The sequence below is a fragment of the Halichoerus grypus genome, chromosome 9 (genome assembly GCF_964656455.1).
Source record: "Halichoerus grypus chromosome 9, mHalGry1.hap1.1, whole genome shotgun sequence".
NCBI lineage: Eukaryota > Metazoa > Chordata > Mammalia > Carnivora > Phocidae > Halichoerus > Halichoerus grypus.
Window position 1 is genome coordinate 104,323,232 of NC_135720.1, and position 15,553 is coordinate 104,338,784.

Consider the following 15,553-nt stretch of genomic DNA (forward strand, 5'->3'; position numbering starts at 1 on the left):
TGGTAACTTATTCTGACACTGTGAGAAATGCTGAATATTAAGTCATTTAGTATACCGTGTCATGTAGCACAGATACAAAATCAAAGACCCAAATGCGTAAGGAATTTCTTGGGGCTTGAATATCTTGACGCTAATTAAAACTTCAAAAACATGGTGTTTTATATGCATTATTTTTCAAATGCAATTTTCAAGAGACATATTTTTCATTTTGTGATAGTAATATGCAGTATTAAAACACTTCAAAAACTAAATTTTCCATATTTGTTTTTTTGATGGCCAGCCAAAAAGGCCTCCAAATTTCGAGACTGGCTGGACTGCAGCAGTATGGAGATAAAACCCAATGTTGTCGCAATGGAAATTCTGGCATATTTAGCATATGAAACAGTGGCACAGGTAAGAATGCTAATATCTGTCATAGCAGGCCATACAGGACTGCTTTCTTCTTCTTTTTTTTTTTAAGATTTTATTTATCAGAGAGAGAGGGGGAGAGAGAGCACAAGCAGGGGGGGAGTGGCAGGCAGAGGTAGAAGCAGGCTCCCTGCTAAGCAAGGACCCCGATGCGGGACTCGATCCCAGGACCCTGGGTCATGACCTGAGCCAAAGGCAGATGCTTTAAACCACTGAGCCAACCCAGGCATCCCTTTCTTCTTATCCCTGTCCATGATCAAAGTTCCTCCACCTGCTACTCTACCAGGAATGAGAACAACCATGAGTTTTATCCTATGACAATCTTATCATTTTCTGGAATTTAGTTCAGTTATGTTTCTTTGTATCCTCAGCCCTGGCAGATGTTAGCGTAAAAGTGACTGTTGCTTGCAACTCAATCCTAACCAAAAATGGAATCCCTACATACTTTTTCTCAACATTGAATTCTCAGTACACATCTGCCTTGTTTAGAGATTATTTCTGAGCTTTGAAACATATCTTTCTAGCTATGTACAGTCTCCTGAGTGCTTGCCAAAACCTGAGTCTAGAATCACTGCTCTCTGACAGCTTCTCAAAGCATGGTCCTCTGACCACAAGCATCAGCTTCTCCTTGCTTCTTGTTGAAAATGTAACCCAGAGCATACCTACCAAATTAGAATCTTGGTGTCCAGAGCACAGAAATCTGTATTTTAAAATACTTCCCTAATGATTATTAAATAAAATTTGAGAAGTGCTCCCCTAAAAAGTCAGAATATATTGTTTATATTCATGGGTAGGTCTACTTATCAATGAAAGCATATGCTCACGTCCACAATACAGATTTTTAAGCAGACCGTATTATCAATAACACTTGGAATGTATTGCTTTTAGTTTTGCCACTTCGGTGACATTGGTGATTGATTATTCCCAGTTATGTGACTTTATTTTCACTACTCTGATCTTCTAGTTAGTGGACTTGGCTCTTCTTGTGAGGCAGGACATGGTAACCAAGGCAGGAGACCCCTTCAGCCATGCCATTTCTGCAACCTTCATTCAGTATCACAACTCTGCTGAGGTAAGTAGCAAAAAATCTGTCTTTGACACCTCTATGGGTTTTTCATGTGTCTGGTGTTTACATGAGTAGTTCTTTGAAAAAGGTAATGTAGGAATGTATAGCTTTCAATCAGGAATCTTAACATACTCAACATTCAAACAAACATTTACTGAGCACCGACTATTCCAGGCCTTAATAATCCACTTAATACAATTATCTTTTCACCTATTTCTGACCTTATTTAGCTTCCCTAGCCCTTCAGTGAAAGAGGAATAGTTGGAGAGCATGCCTCATTTCCATGGGAGGTGAACAACTGATTTGGGCAAATGAACAATGTTGAGAATAGTTCTTTATTTCTTTGTGCCTCAAAGACAAGAGAATCATTATTATTCATGTCCTAATAACTCCTGACATTTATTAATCATTTTATTTCCCAATTATTGACCCATCTCTAAACATGATTTAAAGGAGCATGGCTCCATTTATTCTCTGTGTCCACACTGGCCCTATCATGTGAGGATCACATCCTTTCTGACCGAGTTTATGTTGCCGGGACCTCCACCTAGGGGGGTGATGAAGTGGTCTTGCCAACTTTAAGGCATTGTGCAATAACTGTGTACCACTTGTAGTATAAGAAAGACTCTCTGTGAGCGTCATGTGCTTACAAACTAGAAATGTAGTATCATCTATTGAATGAATTTGCTGATATTTGACTCTTTTTCCTGGCATATACAGCAATTCCATGTAATTCAATCTAATAACCAGAGAGAAGGCAGCAAGGAGGTTAGCTTAACATCTCCATGTGTAATTATGAAGTGAGCTTTGGATAAAGCTGGGTGAAATGTATACCCGGAAAATGTCTAAGCCCCTTCGAGAATCTGACAAAAACTCTAATTCCTGTCTCCATAAGCACATTCACAAATTTTGCATACAATTTCAGGGTGTTCAGAGACCCTCTGAAATCATTCTATGGATCTAAGTGGTCTGTGATGGACCCCAAGTTTAAGTACGTCTGCTCTAGGATACTTAGAAACTACATAAAGATACAAACCAATATATTTTATTTCAAGCCAAAAGTTTGACATCTTTTTGTGCCCATTGGTGAATCAGATTGGCTTAGAATCCAAGTAGAAATTAAAATGTTTATGCCCGTTAAAAATCCATTTTTTTCTTAGAAAAGATCATACATCATTATCAGTCATCATACTTTAAAAGTCCCTACAGCTTACCCAGTTGATTAAACACTTTGTTTTCTTTATGTTACAAACCCAAATTACGATGTCAAAGAACACCCTTTAAAGATATCTTTGGTACATGTTCACTTTATGAATATGTGTATAAGTATGCTTTTCATTAACATCAGACAAATTTGTTGTAACATTTCTAATTGAAGAAATTTACAGTGAACATAACAAGCCTAGTTTTCCCTTAACATTCAAGGGATTGCTTGCATGGCTAGGAAAACTCTTTATTTCCCTTCTTTCTTGGTTCTCCAGGGTGGCCAAGCTGCCCTGGGCAACTGCTCAGCAACCACAACTGCTGCTCCCAGCTACCCAGCAGTTAAGAAAAATGGCCTGTGTGTGCTGGGTTTCCCGGGCTCTCTGAGAGGCGGGAGCAGGAGTGTCGGAAAGCATCCCGCCTAAATATGTTAGCAAAGCCTCAAGCGTTTCCCTGGCCTTCCAGACACCCCTCCTCCTGCGACTAGTGGTCAAAATTAACATTCAGAGGGACTGGAGATCTTCCTGCCCTTTATTACCTGACGAAACACAGAGAATGGCCACTCTAAAGTAGGAATCTTACTCATCAACGTTACAAACCAGCAACCAACGTCAAGGGCCTGCTTTGAGGGCTTTACCAAATTGGGTACAAAAGGGGGACTCCGAAGACTGGTATGATCTGTATTCAGGGAGATAAGACATTCTGTAAAACAAGGAAATAGAGAACAAACAAAAAAGACAATTCAAGATAGCATATATGCTAATTTCCAAATGAGTGGCATAGACCAGAAGTGCAGAGGTAAAAACAAGCCCCGACTGCAAAGCACTTGAGAGAGGATGCTGGCGTTGAGGGAAAATAGAGACTTTGATGAGATGGTAAAAGTGGGGAGAATGCTCTAGGCCTCAGAGGCAGCAGAGGCATAACTGTTACAAGGGAGAAACAAAACTCTGATTAAAATATTCGAGCAGAGGATTCATTGAGGAGCAGAAGGAAGAAGTCAGATTAGAAAATTGAGCCTTAGGCTCTTAGAGTTAAGGAAGAGTTGAAGGTTTCGTGGCTGCTAAAGGGTGATGAGTTCAAATGGGTGTTTTAGAAGATCCAAAGGGAGGTGCTATGTACAATGGATTGGAATCAGAAGCTTTCAAGGCATGATGTTAATACACAATACATTCTCTTTTAATGACTATCATTTTTGAGTATTAAACATATGAGGAACCAAGCTAGTTAAGCTTGGGTTCTCAGATTGGCAGGTGTAATATTAATTGAAGTTAATTTTTGTTAAAGATTTATTTATTTATTTATTTGAGAGAGAGAGTGAGAGTGCATGGTGGGAGTTGCAGAGGGAAAGGGAAAGAGAGAATCCCAAGCAGACTCCACACTAGGCATGGAGCCCAACGCGGGGCTCAATCCCAGGACCCTGAGATAACTATCTGAGCCAAAACCAAGAGTTGGATGCTTAACCGACTATGCCACCGAGGCACCCCAATTGAAGTTAATTTTTAAAAATTTTTTCTAATATATGGTTTATGCACAGGAAGCAGTGATCTCTAGGAGTTATCTTGTTTTTTCTAAAAATAACTCATGCCAAATTAGGCTTATTCCTTCTTGTTTGATAAGGTTCCTAGGCAGGCAAATCAAAGAAATACTTTTTTTTCTTTAAAAATCTTTTTATTTTAAAATAATTTTTAGATTTACAGAGCCATTGCAAAGATAATACAGAGTTCCAGTATATTCTTTACTAGCTTCCCTTAAACTTGCTCATTTTTAACTTTAAATAAATAATACAGTTCTCAACAGAACAATAGACAGATACACTTTTGAAACCAATATGTGCATTTCAGCCAAACATTTTACAAAATTTAGCATAGTTTTTTAAATACAAATACACTATAGAGAAGTGTAGGCCAGCAGGTAGTAGGGTTTAGTATAGTTGGTAGGATAAGGAAGATGTAGATTAATAATACCATATATGAAAAAGACTTACAGACTTTTATTGGACTGTAAATTCCTTAGGAGCCAATATCGTGATGTTACTGATAAGAAAACTTTTTTTGTCTTGTTTAGTGTTTAGGCACCATCCTAGAGGATGGACATTGACACAGTAGAGAATGTCTAAAGGAGAGTAATGAGAGGGTGAAGGAACCTGAAAACATGTCTCATAATAAATGGTTGAAGGAATTTGAGGCAGTTTGACCTGTAAAAGAAAAGAGGCTGAGAAAGGTAGTAGTCCTCAAATATTTGAAGTGCATCCACATGGAAGAAAACAGATTTGCAGTCGTAGCCGAAGAAACCAGGTAGAAATGAGGGCTATTATGAAAGAAGAAAGGAACTAGAAATAAAAGGAGCTGGAAATATCCACAGTGACCCTCAGACACTGAGTTGGAGTCACTGGTAGAAGGCTGGTCATACTGATAAGAAATACTGTCTGTACCATCCAGTTTGGGGGGTGGGGATTCAGAGGTGCCTTTTGAGACATGTAAGTCTGACATGCTAACAAAACTTGCAAGTAGAAATCTCTGTATCTGGCAAAATCAGCAGAAATTTTGGAGGCTGCATCTTGAGAAATCCTGATTTTATCTAAATGACTAAACAGATTAAAAATTAACATATTTAGACCAATAGGGACAAATGAGGCATCATTTCTGTGAACTGGATAATAAAGCATGTTTTGATATTTGTAAGCTTCAAGAAGTATTGAATTCAGGAGATATTAAACACAATTGAATGTTAGTAGAAGTCCTGGTCACTCGATTTCAAAGGCACATCTCTTTGGGCAGGGGTCTTGCATGAAGTCCTACCCAGAGTCCCCTGAGAACACACCTCCTCCTACACCAACTGCTCCATCATCTGGATCACAGCACTCAGGGAAAACCACATCAGGATCCCTAGGGAATGGGAGTGCTGGACAAGACTCAGCTAAAACCAAGCAAAGGAAAAGAAAAAAGGTCAGTGATAAGTTTTTTGTTTTTTTTTTTTCTTTTTTCCGGTGCAGAGTGGATAAAGTTGTTGAGTTTGCTTCAGAGATATGGAAAACGTGCTCTGTTTTTCTCATAATTCAAATTTTTAGAAACAGCCATTTTATGCTTAACCATACTTAATGACTTCTACTCAAACTTTTTTAATAGCTTTCTTCTGGGTAAAGCAAGATATTGATTTTTTTCTAACATTTTATTATAAAAATTTTCAAACATACAAAAATATTAAGAGAATTATAGACTTAACACCATGTATCTGCCATCTAGATTCTACAGTGAACATTGTACTATGTTTGCTGTATTATCTACATATTTATGTATTTACATTTATTATATCAATGCATCTAATTATTCTTTTGTCCATCTGTCAGTCCATCTTTTTTTTTTTTTTTTTTTTTTGCTGCATTGCAAAGTAAGCTACAGATATTAGTACACTTCTTGGCTTAATACTTCATTATGTATAATTTGTTTATGGTTCTTTTTTTTTAAGCTAAAATTTATACAGAGTAAACCATTCAGTTGTTAAATATACCATTTGATGTGTATTGACAGAGATATAAACCTGATGTTTTCTAAACCCTTCTCAAGATATAAAATATTATCATCAGTTCAGAAAGTTCCTGCATGCCTCTTCCCAGTCATTTCCTGCCACCACAGAGAGGCAATCATTGTCCTGATTTTTTCATCATAGATTAGTTTTTTTCTGTCCTGGAAATCATATAAAGAAAATGTAGTACGTATGCTCTTTTGAGTGAAATTTCTTTCACTCAGGATGTTTTTGAAGTTTGTTTTTCAGTATAAGTGTAATTTATTCCTCTTTATTGCTGAGTAATGTGCTGTTGTATGAATATATCAATGTATTTATTCTCATTTTGTGGACACCTAGGCTGTTTCCAGTTTTTGAGGTATTATGAGTAAACCTGTTGTGAGCATTATATATATACAAGTCTTCGTGGGCAAATGCCTTCATTTCTCTTAGGTAAATAGCTAGGAATGAAATTACTGAGTCACAGAATATATATGTGTTTAGTTTTTAAAGAAACTCCAAGACTTTTTTCCCCCAAAAAAATGTTTGTATCATTTTATACTTCCACCTGCAATATGTGAGAGTTCCAGTTGCTTCACATGTTCATCAACTCTTACTGTTATTGTTCTTATTTTTAACCATTCTAATGGATATTCAACAGTGACTCATTACACTTTGAGTCTGCATTTCCTTGAAATTTAGTGTATTTATTGACATGGTTAGATACAGTTCAACTATTTTGCTATTTGTTTTCTGCTTGTTCTATTTTTGATTCTCAGTTTTTCTTTCTTGTCTTATTTTGGGTTGTATACTCTTTAAGAAATTCATTTTAATTCATCTACTCATTTCTTAGTGATACCTCTTTGCATCATTTTTTCAGTGGTTATGCTAAGGATTAAAATATATCCTTAAATTTTCAGCGTACTTGGAGTTACTGCACTACTTACATAAAATGTGAGACTCTTATAAGACTGGTGTACTTTACTCTTATCCTTCCTTTATGCTATAGTTGTTATACATCTTATATCTTCACATGTTATAAGCCATAATACTACTTATGCCTTAAACAATCAAATGTATCTCAATGAAACTAAGAGAAAAAATAAACTAACATTTACCATCCCCACTGTTGCTCATTTCTCTCTCTCTCTCTCTTTCTCTTTCTGTGTCTCTCTCTTTTTTATGCTCAGACTTCCTTCTGGTATTACTTTCCTATTTTGCTCTACTAAATTTTGTTTTAGCATTTGTTACAGTGCAGGTTGGCTGGTGATGGTTTCTCCTATTTTCATATTTCTGAAAATATTCTTTCATTTTTAGAAGATATGTTCACTGGATGTAGAATTCTGAGTTGGTAGTTTTATTTCAGTACTTTAATGATATTCCCCTGTTTTCTGGCATCCATTGTTTTAATCATATGTCAGGAGTTTATATTATTGTTTCTGTGTTTGTAATGTGTTATTTTTCTCTGGATGTTTTCAGGATTGTATCTTTATTTTTGGTTTTCAGCAGTTTGACCATGCTGTCCACAGACATGGTTTTCTTTGTATTTGTCCTGCTTAGGGTTCATTGAGGTTCTTAAATATTGGTTTATGTCTTTTGGGGGAAATTTTCAGCAGTTACTTCCTCAGATATTTTTTCTGCTTCATTCACTGTCTCTCCTCCACTTCAAAGACTCCCAGGCATATTTGTTAGTTACTTTGATGTTGTTCCACAGGTACTTATTTAATTTCTCTTTCAATCTTTTCCCTCTGTCTTCAGGATGCATAAGTTCTATTGATATTTCTTCATGTTCCAGACTCCTCTGTCAGTTCCAATCTGCTACACCCATCCAATAATTTTTTCTTTGTTATATTTTATTTTATAGTTTTATAATTTCCATTTGATTTCTTTTTAGTTTTTGTTTATCTGGTTTTTTTATTTGTCATTTATTACAGGTTTATTTTTTTTATCTTCTTGAGCATAGTTATAATAGCTACTTTAAAATCCTTCTTCGATCAATTAATATCTGGATTATTTTAGTCTCCATTGAGTATAAATCATGCTTTCTTTGAGACTTTGTTAGGCTCAGTGGAGACCAAAATAATGCCTCCTCTCTCATCAGTTCTTCCCAGTCAATTTTTTATATTGTTGCATGTCTAGTAATTTTGAATTATATCTTGGACATCACAGGTAATATATGGTAGAGATTTTGTGTTCTGTTATATTCCTATGAAGAATTGTTGGTGTTAATAGTGGTTGGGATGTGGGCATGTGTGTTAAGCAGACAGTTTACTATTCTACATTCAATTCTAAACGTCAAACCCAAACTCCTCTTCATTGACAGCAGCTTAGAATCTCTCTTCAGTTCATTTAGCTTTAACTGGGTTTCTTGGATTCAGTACCACAGAGAAATAGATTTGGGTAAAGTTTGTATGGTGAATTGGGGCCCTCCTTCTTTGATTTTGCCCTTTCTTGGTATTTCCTTCCTCACTTTATACCTACTGTGGGTGCCCTGAACTCTGGCCTATATTTCTTAGAGTCTCTAAGGTCATGTGCCCCCTATCCTGACTGGGACCTGCCCTTCTGCTAAAAGAGTAAAAACAGGAAACTCAGCCACTGCCATTCTCTTCTAAATATAGACATTCCCCTTTCCAGTTTCTGCATGGTTTTGATCAATCTCTATCACTTTCATGTTCTTGTTTTTTAATAATTTGTCTAAAGTGATACTATTATCTAAAACTCATTTGCTACAATAAGAATCATTTGCCATTACAAGTAGTGGAGCCATGCCAAGATATAATTTTATAATGATAGTAAGCAAATTTAAGTTTTAGCCTCATATCTGGTTTCCTCTTCCATTTACAAAACAACAGAGCTCCGTGTTTATTTATTAAGGGGAAATTTGAACTATAGGGAACTTCTGTACTGTAAAGTAGTTTTAAAGAATTTTAGCTATAGTGCTCCAGCTCACTCAGTAAGTAAAACTAGGGTAACAAAGTGTTACCTAAAAGACCTCTTCAGTGGACTTGCTTCCTAAGTATGTAAGAAGTTGTAATTAACCTGATATAATTATGCATACATACATAAAAATTTCAAGAATTCTCAAAGACATATAAAGAATTATTTTTTCTCTTAAATATTTAAACATTTCTCTCCTAATCTTGTTGAACACTATTACATTAAAGTTGTTTTATAGCAAAGATTTCCTGAGTAAGTATTAGCTTAGTTCATATCTGAATTTTTGTAAATTCAAAATCAGTGACATCAGAATAACATCCCACTTTAAAGCTATTATTTCTTTATTTATTCATCCACATCTTTCTGCAGACTCTTGCTGTGTGTTTATTTACTCCCATACTTCCACTATGGTGGTAACACGGTACAATTCATTCTACATAAAATAATAAAGCCTCTATATATCAACTATGTGTCCTAGAAGCCAAGAGATCTAATGTATAGCCATATTCCGATATTGTCACTGTAATCTTGGGCAAGTACTTTGTCTTCATTTTCTCATGGTGTGGGGTTGGAACAGTTTAGAAATCTTGCATTCCTTCCAGATTTAATAATGTATGAATCCTTAAATTTAGTGATTCTCTTGTCTTCGCCTAAAGGACTTCTTCTAGTTTTAATTTCCTTAAAGAAAAGAGTTACAGAGTTTTCTAGTTACATAGAACTACAGTTGTAACAATTAACATCTCAATTAAACTTTGAAATGAGAAAATTAACTGCTAAAATTAACTATACTGTGTACTGTAACCTTTGGCCAAAGAATGGCCCACCTTCATCTGAAAAGGCATTCTCCATAAAAAAGGAAACTCTGGGAAAGTGATGTGTACAGCAGTGAGTAGAAGGAAGACACTTGCCTTGCCAGTCAGATTTATTATCAACCTTTGTGGTCAGTGAGTGATAAAAGTATTAGTAATAGTAGTACCAGCCTTTCGTTTGCTCTAATCTGAGATATGTGTTACTCTGTAAGAACGAATGTTTCGAGTTTAACAAAAGATCTAGTCCACCATTATGTGGAAAGAATAAGTGGCAATTATCCAATATTCCAGGTCCTTCTTAAATTTGGATTTCACTGGCAAGAGAAAGGCTGAGAAAGGATAGGACGATTTAACTTGCCAACAATTTTTTTTAAAAAGTCCAGACAGGTACAAACATTTGTAAGAGATTCAGCAGTGACAGAAGTTTCAGTATAGCTTCCCCGGACCACGGTTTTATTTACCATCTTTCCCATTCTGAGTGTGCCTGTACTTTAGGATATTCTTTATTTTTAAATTTTCAAAAATGAAACCTACATATTTGACAGAATACTGAGTCCTGTTGTCTAAAGAGTGCTGAAATCTCTGCCGAAATAGACTCTTTATTTCCTTGAGTAAAGTACAGGCTGCCTTGTAAAGTTCTTCCTCAGATGTCAGGTCCTCTTCCTCTTGGCTACATTCATACACCAATCTGGTGTTCTTTGATAAATTCTTAGATATGAAATTGGGTCAAAATGGTTGTGCATTTTCATTTGATAAGATTTTGCCAAATTACTATTCATAGAGGTCATACTAGTTATACTCCTACAAGGAATTATGAAAGTGGTAATTGTAGTAAGTATCAGAAAAACAAATAATCATTATGTGACTATGACTGACTTCTAGAATACAATTATAGTAATACACAAACTACTGTTTCTTTCTCTTGATTCTTTAATGTTAATGACTGGCATCTGGTGTCCACTGCAGTAGAAAGCAATTATAATTATTACCCCAATTTTACAGATAAGGAAACCGAAGTGCAGAGATATTACATAACTTGACAGAACTGGTAACTGATAGGATCTAGATCAGGTATTTGGGAAACCAGAGCCTGCAAGTGAGCCACGAGACTATCTTGTTCCTATTGAACATTTTAATTTTTTTTTTTTTAAATCATGTTACACACCTTTCTTAAGCTGGTACCCATACTCTCTTTACAAATAGTCTTTCTCTTCCTTGTGTCTTTTTGTACTTTCAAACCTGCCTTTTACACATGAGGCAGATTAAAATAGAAAGGTTTTGTTTTATTTTCTTTTTGCCCTGAGGACACCTAGAAAATTGGGAACCACGTTAAAATGATTGTCTATGACAGCTGCGGTATTATAAATAAATATGTAGCAATTTTATATTTTTCATTTTAAAATTGATGACCCTCCAGTTATTTCAGAAATATGCTCAACAAGCTCCCAAGAAACATTTATAATAATAAATGTTTAAGTGTTTTTTTAAAAACATAGCTTCCTGTGGTTCTGTCTGCAATCCCCCACGACACTTCTCATCTGCACACGAGTGGTTCTCTTCTCCCGTACCTTGACGTGCAGGCCTAGGTGAAATATTGTGGGCATAAAAATTGCATTTGGTAGGTCTGCTAGAAAGGGGTCACGGAAAAGTCATCTTTGATTTGTTAACGGAGTCTTTTTTTAAATGTCATGTAGGGCAGCAGGGACGTGCATCCTAAAGGGGGGGAGCATCCATTTTATAAAAGTTTATTTTCATATTTTATACACTGTAGTTCTGTTGTGTGTTTTTGATTTAGTAACAATTTATGTGTTTTTCTGTCACAGAGCACTGCGGCCTGTGGTGTTGAGGCTCACAGCGATGCCATCCAGCCCTGCCACATCAGAGAGGCCGTTCGACGCTACGGCCACAAGATTGGCCCCCTTTCCCCATTCACAGTACGTAATAACAGAGTTATAAAAAGTTATATTTATAATCTGAAAGAATTTTGATTTTCAAGTGGTCAAATGAAGAAGCAGTGGAATTGTTGAAAGCAATTTGTGGTGACTATAATTTTGTTGTATAAAAGTGGCATAATTCCCTTGGGAAATAAAAGTTAGTCATTTTTGTCTCTTTTTGGAAGGACTTTTTTTTTCTACAAAATATTATTTTCTTTCAATTACAAATGATGCTTTTTTTTTGCTGGGGCTTATATTTTCTATTTTTCAAAGCTTAGGTTTATAAAACCTTTTTGTCAAATTATATGTCTCCAAATATTGCTAGAAGCACTTTATATTTTAAAATTGGTTAGATTGGCAATACCACTTCTATCAGATGTCCTGCTCCTAAACATACTCTGAGTTGGAAGAAGAAGAAATGATTTCTTTACTGGCTTTGAAGTAGGCTGAAATGCAGATAGTCTTTCACATCTTCAAATGGTTTTAAAGCTTATAATCAGGGTTTGTTTTTTTTTTTAAATGGAGAATTAAAGACTTTATATTTCAACAGCCTAAAGAAAGTGTGTGTGTGTGTGTGTGTGTGTGTGTGTTTTAATTAAGTGCTCATCTTGTGGCCCTTTCTAAAAAATCTTCATTCGTGTTAATAGAACTTTCTCCAAGTCTTTCACTGTTTATGAGGCATTGGTTTGATTTTCAGAAAGTGAGGTTGGATTTAAGACTGAGGAACAGCAGAATTTACTGTTTGGTTTCTTCATATTCACTTCTGCTTTACTATACTAAAGCAGAGTATATACGTATAACATCATACATATATACATACATACATACATAAGTGCAACAGAGTATGTGTTTTCTCCTGAGAGTGGATTTTACTGTGATCTCTTGATAGAAATCGTGATTTCTTCTACATTAGATCATCTGGTTTTTTTCCTGTTTTTCAGTTAAAGGGAATAGCTTTCTTTCCATTCTTTATTTTCAGCAGTTAATTGTATGGATTCTCATTGTGACAGCAAGCATGTATCAGCTTTTTATATATGTCTCCAGAAGCTTTTTGCAATGGTAACTATTATTCTCACTTTTGTTTAGTATTTAAAATCTGTCTTCTATGAGAACATGATTTCAATACTGCTGATGAAAACAATATATCCTGCATAACTGTTTTTAGATTATTACAATTGAAAAGGCAGAATGAAATCAAGAATCTCTTGTTTTATTTTTTTCTGCATGATAGGTGAGACTACTTTTAGTGATGAGCCAAAAGAAAGATGAAATTTAGAAAAATAGGAGATGATTGGAAGAATTTAAAAACCGAAATTGAAAGAACCGTCTTCTAGCAAAGGATTAAATATATCAAGTCCATATTTAAGAGCCAGCTAATGACTAAAAGGTTGAGGCAATGGAGAGGAGAGGGAAGGAAAAGGAGGCAGTGTTGATAATAATCTAGAAGTAATTAAAGAGTAGCAAGGGGAAGCTGGATTTTTGAGAAAGAACCTCAAATGGTAACTAAAATAATAGATAAAATTACATAAAGGAACATGTATCTAATATAAGGGAAAAATCTCCCAATCATAAAGTCTTTGATATTTCCTCAAAAGGAGGTGGTGGCTCCTTCATATTTCCATGTTTTTTATACTTGACTACACTGGACAGATCACTTAACCATCTTGGTTGATGACATTGTTTATATGTGTGTGTATGTGTATTCATTCCCTCATGTCTAACTGGTACTCTGTTATTCATGTAAGGTTGCTTTGATAATCTAAGATTGTGGTATATGGTCAGAAAATGCACTTGAAACTAAAGTTCAGATACAATTTAAGCTAATTTTTATCTAATAAACATATAACCAATATGATTTTTTAAGTTAATGATTAATTTAAATAGATCTGGAAAAATAGAACAAATAAACCATGACCCGGAATGTTCACTTAGCCACTACCAGAACACAGCAAATGGTAAAAAAAATCATCAGAGAGGGGCACCCACTCCTCAGAAAGGACCCACCTTGACAGGTCTGCTTCATTACCTAGAGCTATACTAATTTGCCCAGCCTGCAGGACTGAAGGTGCCTACTCTATTTTATATCATGATTAATATGATCGGGGAGATACAGTTTCATGGTATACATTACAATACATAAATCTGCCCCTTTTTTTATTGAAGTATCATTGACACACATTAGTTTCAGGCATACAACATAGTGATTCAACCTCCCTATATATCATGCTCTGCTCACCACAAGTGTAGCTCCAATCTATCACCATACGACACTATTATAGTATCATTGACTATATTCCCTATGCTGTACCTTTCATAAGTCTGCCTTTTAAATTAGTTAAAAATTCTTTTTAAAGTGGGAGAGATTTGCAGACTGTATATCTAATAATATGGCCATCCTTCCCTGGCACCCACATACCTTCAACTTTCTCTAAGGAGGTGCTTCTGATGTTGGGGGATGCTGATGTCCAGTTCCCTGATACCCGCTCTCGGGGATAATACTTCATGCTGCACTAGGGACTCTTTGCTACCTAGGCTTTGAGCTGCAACTTGTAAGAAGAGAGGAGGCATGTGGACTGCCTCTATAGTAACCATAGATTGAGACCTAAATTTTCATACAGAAAGGCTGAGCTCAGTTACCTCCAGAATAACGTTTCCTGTGTAAACTAAAATACTCATGAACGACTGGTTTATCTATATGAAACATAGAGATTGTCTATGTACCTTGTCATTCCAAATGTAAAGTGCTTGTCTGGTGTAGATATAGATGTGACATCTAATTTAGAATATCCAAACTTGATTCGTATGTAGCAATTGCCAATAATTGGAAATTGATTTGGAGAATTAAAATAACAACCAGTAGGTTGCACAATATTGTCGATATTATTTATCAACAGTAAACCAGTAAAAATCTGCTTTTAGTGAGTCATCCTTCTGTCTTCTACCATATTATGACTTTTGGCATAATTTTATACAAAATCACAACTTGATCAATTTCAGAACTACAATTCATGGCATAAAGAATTGTGAGTTCTTCGCCTTGGGAATTAGTTGAAATGATAGAAGAAAAGAATGATTGAAGCCCTGTTAGGTGGAGGTGAGAAGAAGAGCACAGGCTCTTTGCACAGAGTAGCTGGGGGCACAGAGAGGAAAGGGGCGGAGAGCCAAAACATCAGCTCCCTGCCTGTGAGGACGTGCGTGTGGTGGAGACACTTGTAAGCCACCGTCTCCACTCAGCCAGTTAGAGCAGGGCTGTGTTTAGCATAATGCTTTTAGTTGGTGATTGCTTTCTTTTCTGTGTTCTCGTTCATTCTCAACCCTATGCAGAAAATTAGAGAAAGTATCATACCTAGAGGATTGAAGTAATTTTTCTGATGTTAAGCTATTAATTAGACTAAATGATGGAACCAAGGCCCAGCTCCAGAATCTGCTCCCTAAAGCATACTTTTGCAGTTGTCCCCAGCCCTATATACCTGACTTTCTGTATACACATACTGAAAAACATTTTTAAAAACTAATCTTACTTTTTTACCTATTGTTTATTTTTCCTATAATTCTGAAAATCACTTCAGAATCTGTGATTTATAGTCATTATTTTAGAGTACATATGCATCCTCAGATGTCCGAAGTGACTTTGACGCTTGTCATCTTATGTTGTCCTTGCACTCAGAGTAGCTGGTATTTACAGAAGTTATATC

General features: G+C 35.7%; 1 protein-coding gene across 4 annotated transcripts in view; it reads left to right on the plus strand.

The window, feature by feature from the left end:
* Positions 1-15,553, plus strand: part of SUPT3H (SPT3 homolog, SAGA and STAGA complex component) — a 540,470-nt gene that overhangs the window by 449,063 nt on the left and 75,854 nt on the right. For all 4 annotated transcript variants that reach the window (XM_078055280.1, XM_036116430.2, XM_036116215.2 and 1 more), the window contains exons 8-11: positions 281-393; positions 1,373-1,480; positions 5,455-5,622; positions 11,748-11,858. In XM_078055280.1, coding sequence (XP_077911406.1) covers positions 281-393; positions 1,373-1,480; positions 5,455-5,622; positions 11,748-11,858 — 500 coding nt within the window. The remainder of the gene's footprint in view (positions 1-280; positions 394-1,372; positions 1,481-5,454; positions 5,623-11,747; positions 11,859-15,553) is intronic.